Source organism: Salminus brasiliensis, chromosome 6 (assembly GCF_030463535.1).
Source record: "Salminus brasiliensis chromosome 6, fSalBra1.hap2, whole genome shotgun sequence".
In the NCBI taxonomy this organism is placed as follows: domain Eukaryota; kingdom Metazoa; phylum Chordata; class Actinopteri; order Characiformes; family Bryconidae; genus Salminus; species Salminus brasiliensis.
The window spans coordinates 2,517,858-2,526,834 of NC_132883.1; the positions used below are offsets into that span (position 1 = coordinate 2,517,858).

The 8,977-nt window shown below is 42.8% G+C and overlaps 1 protein-coding gene across 1 annotated transcript in view; it reads left to right on the top strand.

Annotated features, from left to right (window-relative positions):
• The window catches only part of tnni3k (TNNI3 interacting kinase), a 33,770-nt gene extending 28,877 nt beyond the window's left edge, over positions 1–4,893 (top strand). Inside the window, exons 23-25 of the mRNA XM_072680775.1 lie at positions 498–667; positions 3,884–3,963; positions 4,820–4,893. Of these exons, the coding sequence (XP_072536876.1) occupies positions 498–667; positions 3,884–3,963; positions 4,820–4,893 (324 nt within the window). The remainder of the gene's footprint in view (positions 1–497; positions 668–3,883; positions 3,964–4,819) is intronic.
• The last annotated feature ends 4,084 nt before the right edge of the window (positions 4,894–8,977 follow it).

The following is an 8,977-nucleotide window of genomic DNA, read 5'->3' on the forward strand; positions in this document are numbered from 1 at the left end:
TAAAGCAGGTGAAGATAAATCCAGTAAAAAGGAGAAACAAGAGCTTCTCATTCTGAAGAAAGAAAGTAGTGAGATCTTGTCGGTGAGCTAGTCTGAAGAACAGAGCTCGGTTCCTCCAGGGTTCTCCTGGACGCCCCCCAGTCCAGCCAGCACAGCGTGGAGGATGTGTTCAACTCCATCAGCAGCAGCAGCAGCAGCAGCAGCTCACCTGATTTACCATCATTAAGCCCTGATTTACCACCAAACCAGGTGTAAATCACAAAATAAACACAACCATGTGGGTTATGTGGGTGTGTCCATAGGAAAAGCCCCACCCCTTTCTCCCTACAGTACTCTGAAAGACTCCAGAGGTCTAGTTTTGATCATTGATTTGAGTAAAAAAGGTAAATGAGAGATGGTGGGAGGGGTCTATTGTATAGTCATATAATCTTAATAATATAATAATAATAATAATAATAATAATAAAATAATAATACTGTTCCTTCTCTCTGTTACAGCTGATGTCTCCAGCCTCCAGTAACAGCAGTGGTTCTCTGTCCCCCTCTGCATCGTCAGACTGCCTGCTGAGCCGCGGGAGTCCTGGCCGGAGCCACGTAGCTGCACTGCGCTCACGATTCGAGCTGGAATATGCCCTGAACACCCGAGCATACACTGCCTGGAGCCAGAGGTACATACACACAGCTCACCCTAGTAGTCCCTGTAGAGAAGTACTGCCAATAGAATAGGACTCTCTGGAGTAGATCAACATCATGAAGCTATTGGCATCATGCTGCCTAATGCTAGGTGTGGGCTAGAGGGGTATAAAAGCCCCCCAGCATTGAGAAGCTGTGGAATGATGGTGGTGGAGCTCCATCCAGTACATTTGATCATGATGAGTTGGGGGGTTTGGGATGATGAGGTGGGGTGGTGATCATCATCCATCATCCTGACCTCACACAATTTAGTAGAAAATCAACCAACAACAGCTGGAGAAACTCCTTTTATTTCCCTTGATTTCAGAAGAAACAATGACTGAGCATCAGGTGTCCCAATACTTTTGTCCATGAATGACAAGCGGATCAATACTCAATGCTCTGACCACTGAGCCACCACTGCCACCACATTATTACAGCATCCATTGCTTTCGGGAGACGTACTTTCTCCCAAGCCCTCCCATACACATTCAATGACATTCAGGTCTGGACTCTGGGGTGGCCAGTTTGTTGTTCCGAGAGCTTGTGGAGTTCTTGGTCATCTCCACATCCTGTCAGGCCCACAGAGGGCCTATCTGATAGAGGGCAGTGTTGGTCTGATAGGGCGCACTTCTGGCCTCACTCCTCCTTATGCAAGTGGACGTGGAGGGTGCACACCAGCTTGTGGGAATACAGAGACTTGTATAGAGGCTGTGTGTGTTATCTCTGAAGCCAAATTTGACGGTCAGGCTGCCCTGCCCCTTTGTTTGGCCAGGAGCACGCAGTCCACCAAACACACCTCAGTGCAACAGTTTAAAGAAGTGTGGTTGCTAGGAGACAGCGCCAAGGAGACGAAGGCAAGCTAATACAATAAAACATGCATGACGCTCGCACTGGGAGACTTTACCAGCAGCCGGCTCTGCAGGCTTCATGTGTAATGCTGAATCAGTATCTGTGTGTGTGTGTGTGTGTGTGTGTGTGTGTGTGTGTGTGTGTGTGTGTGTGGAGAAAGCTTGGCAACAGTCAACACAGCCATTGAAAGAAGGAGCTGGAAAGTGCAGATGACTCATGTTGCTATTGTCTGTAGATCTGAGGCGTCCCTGTCCGGTCCTGAAGGGTCTCTGTGCTGCAGCTGATTAGGGCTTTGATAATTAGCTCAGTCGTTATTAAATTCATAGAGTTCTGAGATCACATTCATCTGAGCAGCGGAGCAGCGCTTGAGGACTGTCTGCTGGTCTGGCAAGAGTCCAACAGTGCAGGACGAGGTTATCTGACATGTCAGTGTTTTATTTCTATGCTTCAGTCTGAGCAGTCAGTAATATATATATATGTGTGTGTGTGTGTGTGTGTGTGTGTGTGTGTGTCTACTAAACTAAACTCACAACTGAAGAAACGTCTCTAAAATTTAATAATCATTTATAAAATGAAATTCATAGAAATGTAATTTTCCCTCATTTATCACTCCTTTAAATGTGTAGAATCAGAACCAGCTGCAGAACATCAGCTGCAGATGATCAGAACATGGTTGGAGAGGATTGTTCTGGAGGAGTCTGGAGTCTTATTAAACCTCAGACGTTTAGTCTGGTCTGCTCTGGATCATGATGGTTGAAGTGAGGGGTGGTGAAGAAGATCACCATCATGGCCAGATCCAGAGAGCTCTCTTAAAGAGGCCTTCAGGAAGAAGGGTGAAGATGCAGAGGAGTCTGTAGATGGAAGGGGTTTAAACAGATCTCAGAACAGTTAGAAATCAGCCACTGTTCCACTAAATCCACTAAATCATCTACAAGTGGAACAGCTGACCAACATGACCAGATCAGGACGTCCCAACAAGTTCAGCCCGAGAGCAGAACCACAAGCTGAGTAAAGAAGCCTCCTTCAGCAGTCCTGAGATCACGGCCATCAGGGTAGCAGGTGGCTCTCGCTGCCACAGCTGAAGTCACAGTACAGCATCTACCATCAGAAAGAGACCGGACTAGTCATCTGACGCTGTGCTTTGGACACAGTAACATTAGAGAATAGGGTGTCCTCACTTTCATTTCTATTAATTCTTATTGACACATTTCTTTAGGTGTGTGAGTTTGGTTTGATTGCCTCCATCCTTCAGTGTTGATCACATGACACAATTAACAATTAACGCTCCAAAGTAATATATTTATTGAAAAGCTTTTGGCCGGGGAGAAGCTCCTGGCAAATACCCAGAGATCTTCGAAGGTTGACCAAGTTACAAAAGGTTATATATCTCCTCAATGGAGGGTTGTCACCTTCCATTGGTTCACAGAAGACAAAGAAGTTACAGCGCATTGGTTACACCTAACTGTGATATGAATAAACAAAAGGGCGTTAACATACATGCATAATTAATGAAGAGGAAGGAAGCTCAGATATGGTTTTTAGAAGCCCCCCACACACCTGGAGATACCCAAACGAGTTGGTCTGCAACTTCAAGATCACTTTGACAATAACTCACTGTGGCCAGCATAGGGAAAACAGATAAGGCCTACACTCAGGACTGGAGGAGTAGCTAGTTTGGGGCTCCCTTTCACACAGAGCAGTAAAAGTGCACCCGAAAGTCTATTAGTATGTTAGTCTGGATATAATATACTAAGAGAATGAAGCTAATGGAATACATATGGTATATGTGAGAGACAATAATCATCTGACTATGTACTACTATGATCTCGAAACCACAGTCCTAACGTTTTTCCCATGACTGAATATATATATATATATATATATATATATATATAACACTCTACTTGCTGAGTGCAATCAAATTCTCACAGCGATGCTCTTCCACAATTTCGTAGAAAATCTTGTAGAGACAGTTACTCCAACAAAAGCTGGAGAAATTCCATTGATTTCAGAAGAAACAACAACTGAGCATCAGGTGTCCCAATACTTTTGTCCATTAATGACAATTAAATGACAAGCGGATCAATACTCAACGCTCTGACCAATGAGCCACCGCTGCCCCTACGTTATTACAGCATCCATTGCTTTCGGGAGACTTATTTTCTCCCAAGCCCTCCCATACACATTGAATGACATTGAGGTCTGGACTCTGAGGTGGCCAGTTTGTTGATTGCCTCCATCTCTTAGTGTTGATTATGACAAAGGTTTTCATGGCATTAACGTTTTTCACATAACTGTATATATATATATATATATATATATATATATATATATATACATGTCTGTTATTGCTCTCGCAGTTCTGGCCGGCGGTTTTCACAGGGTCTGTCTCTGGACGAGCTGAGGAGGAACATGCAGTTCCCACCCATCGACAGAAACGGTTTGTCTCTATTAATTAGTTCCCTTTAGAAGGAATCACAGCAGTGGAACATAAAATCCTAAAATATGAAATATGATTCATATCTTCTTGCATAACAACGCCCACGAGTGTTTACAGCCACTGTGGTAAATACCTCTGTGTGAAATCAGCTAGAACTGGACTGGCCTTTAGGTGACCATTAGGTGTGTAACACACAGTACATCATAAGGACAAATGTTTGTGGACACCCCTTCTAATGAATGCATTCAGCTACTTTAAAAATTGCACCCACTTACTCACACAGCTGATCTAGTCCTGTAGAGAAGTACTGCCAATAGAATAGGACTCTCTGGAGCAGATCAACACTAACCTATTGGCATCATGCTGAGGGGTAAAAAAAAAAGAAAAAAAAAGCCCCCCAGCATTGAGGAGCATGAGTTGAGGAGTTGGGGATGATGAGGTGGGGAGGTGGTGATCATCAGCTCTTGTCACTGAGTGCAATCAAATCCTCACAGCAATGCTCCTGCTCCAAAATCTAGTAGAAAGCCTTCTTCCTCCCTGGACAGTAGAGACAGTTACTCAGGATCAGCTCTTTTGATACCTTAGATTTCATAAGAGTGAGGAAATAAGCAGGTGTCCCAATACTTTTGTCCATATAGTGCACATGTGGTTCCTTAAGCACTGTTTAAATTTGAAGCTAAACAATCACTCCTCTAACAGCACACCTGATGCAGATCATTAGCCGAGAGTAGCTGAGAGCCCTTCAGGAGCTGATTAGTGTGTGTTTGGTGCTGTAGCTGTGCTGAAGAACACACAGCTGTGTTTGACGTGTGTGTTCGCAGCGTGGCTGACGGTGTGTTTCTCGCTGTTGCTGTAGGATACGTGTCGGATCCCATGAGCACCATGAGGTTCCACTCCAGCAGCAATGCCAGCTTTGAGGACAGCAGCTAACTCCACACACTGTCTGGGGAAATCACCCCTTTTCTTTCTCACACACACACACACAATCATTCAAAAACAACTGGAAGAGCTTTACAGCTGGGGTATTCATTAAGGTCCAGATAGAGAAAATGACCTCAAGTCAAGCAAGGTCCAGAACATCATAATATCTAAGCTGCATTATAAATTAGTGTCATATCCTGTATACTGAAGTAGCCTAGTAGTTATGGCAACAATTTATGTAGATAGCCAACTGACTGTCCAATCAAATTACAAATTCAATCACAGGTCCGAGTATTTTTCACTGAACTGGACAAATTATAAATAGATCAAATAGATTTGAATGATCTTTTTGCATTTTAAATTTACAAATTATAGGATTTATGGTTCAGTATATGATTTTCCATTTTAATAAATGTTTGAAAAATTAATCAAAACATTTAAAATAGCATTCAGTGTTGATTTAGTATTTTTTAAAGAGAGAGTAAACACTAAAACATTTTTTAAATATTTAAATATTTCCATTTTTAATCATTTTCATTTTTAATAATAATCGCCACGGCCCTGGAACCTATGAGCCTGTACGAGTCCATTCCTGATTAAAATCTCCTTCTACTCCAAGTCACAGAGCTTATTATAATGCGCCAATCTGATTGGCTGAGGAGAGTCACGTGTGATATTTACAGCTCATGCGATTGGTCTGTGAGTTTCCTGGGCTGCTAAACCTGTACCGTAAAGGCTAGAAAAGTTCCGGTTCCGGCAGGTAAATTAAACACTTAAAAAAAAATGAAATAGTTCATTGGTTACAGGCCCAGGTCTGGATTGGTCAGCCGTAAGTGACCTCTGCTTTAATACATCAAGTTCAGTTCTGCCAGTTAACCCACCTGTTCGAAGCTAGCACTGGCACTAGCGGTGCTCCCGACACTAGAGAGTGAGGACCTAACTTCCGATGTCTCCCCATGTCCCCAGTTCCACCGCACCAGCTAACAGACGCCATGTCTGCCAACATTGCTTAAGAGTGATGAGGGGGAGAGCGCCATCTACCCACCCTGAGGACTCTCTTGGCCGCTGATGGTAAAGCAGCATGGCTCGGGATTGCGACCCGGGCCATAATGGTAGCGCAGTAGACCGCTGAGCCACTCAGAGCAATTAAGTTCTAATAATATTGTAAAAAAAAATCAAAAATATGATCAAATTAAAAATCTGACAGTGTGACGAGTTCATATATATGATTTTCCATTTTTAAAAAAGTGTTTAAAAAATTAAACAAAACAAAAAATACCATTAGTGTAGATTTTTCTTTTATTAATCTTCAGATATTTCCTTTTTTGATCTGGCAGGGCGTGAGAGCACCAGATATTGAGGGTGGATAGATACTATTTAAACTCTATGGTAAATTAAGCTCCGGAGTGGCGCAACTGTCTAAGCGTTTGCCGCAAAGCCTGAAGAAAACAAGGACAGCGCAACGTCTCTCAAAAGTGAAGCTACCACAGGTCTAGCGCCTCTGCCTGCTGATTGCAGTATGACGTGTAGCTCCGCCCAGCCTCATATGGTTTCAATGCCAAAACAGCCCCGCCCATTTTCCATCTCATTTCCCTCATCTCCAGTGCCTCCAGATTCTAGCAGTTAGGTCTCCCTGTGCTGATCTCGGCCCATTTTGAAGTTTTTAACCTTTACTCTGCTCTGTCGTAAGAAGGCGGAGCTACATTTAAGAGTGAATTGATTGACAACTTGGGCTGGAAGAGACCGGTCGTTTGCAGGACCTTTCTGTTCATCTGCTTTGCTTCTGAGATGTAAGCTCAGAGAAGGCGGTCTTAGACACGCTCGGTCTGGGAGAAGGGGGCGGGTCTTCCAAATGAGAAGTAGGTGAGTCTGGCTCCGCCTCTGGACGGTTGCAAATTTGACAACATGACGGTCAGTTTTGACTTCATTTTTTTAGAACTGAAGGAAATGGAACCACGGGGTTCAAACGAGTATAACTGGTCTCTCTATGGGTGGGTAGGGTGGCCCTCCCGGTCCCCACATCACTCAATACGATGCTAACCAGTGCGGGTGTCTGTTAGCTTAGGTAACTTACTTACGTGTGGTTTAGCTTCTTGTATAGGCAATATAGGCTTCAGTGCTACTGAGTGCTAATTGGTTGGCGAGCTGACTCTGGAGTTTGGTGGTAACTATGTCTGACACTTAGCTACCATCCTGACCAGCTAATGCTATGCTAATGTTTAAATGCTAATGTTTTACATATTACACACCACGCAGCTGTTCCAACTGCAAAACTACCGTACAGTCCTCCCGTCCTCGCCCAGTCAGTACTACCAAGTACAGCAGGCCCAACCTGCCGGAGCTTGTACTGGGAATCCCACAAGATTTTGGTGTTGATTTTTGTAGTTTTCTGATGTTATATTTCATGTTGTGTTTACAAATAAAATATTAATTAATTATTTAATACTCTGATTTCTTACTTAAGTAGAAATGTTGGTTTTCTAAACTTTACTGGAGTAATTATTTATTATTTATTTATACATTTTCACCCAATTATCTGAACTTTCTCCTCCTTACATGTTAAAAACAGCCTCGTTCCTCCTATTTCATTTCCCTTAGTTTTCATTCCGGCTCGTCATCAATAAAAACCCTCTCCAGATAAATCTCTCCATCCAGAAAGTGTGAGTCTGATCCTGATTGGATGAGAAGTATAAACAGACACCATTCTGACTCCCTATTGGTTTATAAGAGATCATCACACCTGCACACGTCCCGTCACTCTCCAGCAGCTCACAGCAGACGTCTGTAGTCTAGTATGAAGACTGTGTCCGTGGCAGAGACTCAAGAGAGCTGCAGTGAAACGTCCCGACTGAGCCCCACATTTACATTCCAATAAAGCTTATTGATCACACGCCTCTGAAGTTTGACTTTCTGCAGCTTTACTAAACTTCTAGACAACGACTCCTCATATTTTCCTCCATGAAGCTCATGTTAATGCTCAGTAGAGCACACAGACGCTCCTTTAATTCTCTAGAAGTCTTTTAAACCCTCGTATCTCCACTCACTTCTACCTGAGGAATGAATGGGAATACTTTTGACACCTTTGCAATTAACTAAACAAATGTCTGAGCTCTTTAATGTGAAGCATGGTGTAGAGAGACATTAGACAGGATTGGTGGATTAAATACTTTATTATCATGTACAGTCACTCGACGTGTTTTTCGACACATAATAAAATAAAAGCGATGAGAAGATCACAGCAGAGCAGCTGCAGAAGCTTTAGCAGTGGGTCAGCTTTAACCTGGCCTTCTAGTCGGGCCATTCCCCTAATCCTAACTCTGAGCTACAGCAGGAACGGGACGTGGTGGTTATGGACTTGTGGTTTTCTGAAGTCATGGCCGCCCAGCGTGAGACACAGCACTTACTTACAGGGTGATAAAGCAAATACATCCAGTGTAGGTCTGTCAGCACTGCGCCAAATACAGTTGTTTTCTTTTTTTAATCAGATAAGAAATGCTCTATGACTATTTTACACATACAACCCCCCCCCCCCCCCCCCCTCCCAGATATTAACAAGTGAAATCCTCTGAAATTGGCCTACAGTCCTGGTTTCTTTCATGCCGTAATACCGTTATACAGCGAAAACCAGCAGAACGAACTGCAGAGCCACGTAATGTAGACGCATTACGAACAGCACAATCCCTTAGCACTGATGTGATGGGGATGACATTCAGTCCCTGAAATTCAGTCCCAGAGCAGTTTAGTTTAGCGTTCACCTGGTAAATCCCACCTGATCCCGATTAAACAGGTGAAAATTGTAACTGATGAGATGAATCCAGGGCTGTAGAGCAGCAATGCAGCTAAACAGGAGCGGTGTAAATATCTAACGTCACAATAACTTGATTAAAGTTCTTATACAACTCAGTACATCCTGAAATTTCACAGTCTAGAATTTTGGGCCAGATGATTTATTAAGTATTGTTATTGTTATTATTTACATATTTGTAGTAAAATAAGCTACATTTCTTGTAAAAAAAAAAAAAAAAAAAAAAAAAAAATATATATATATATATATATATATATATATATATATATATATATATTATTTTACTAC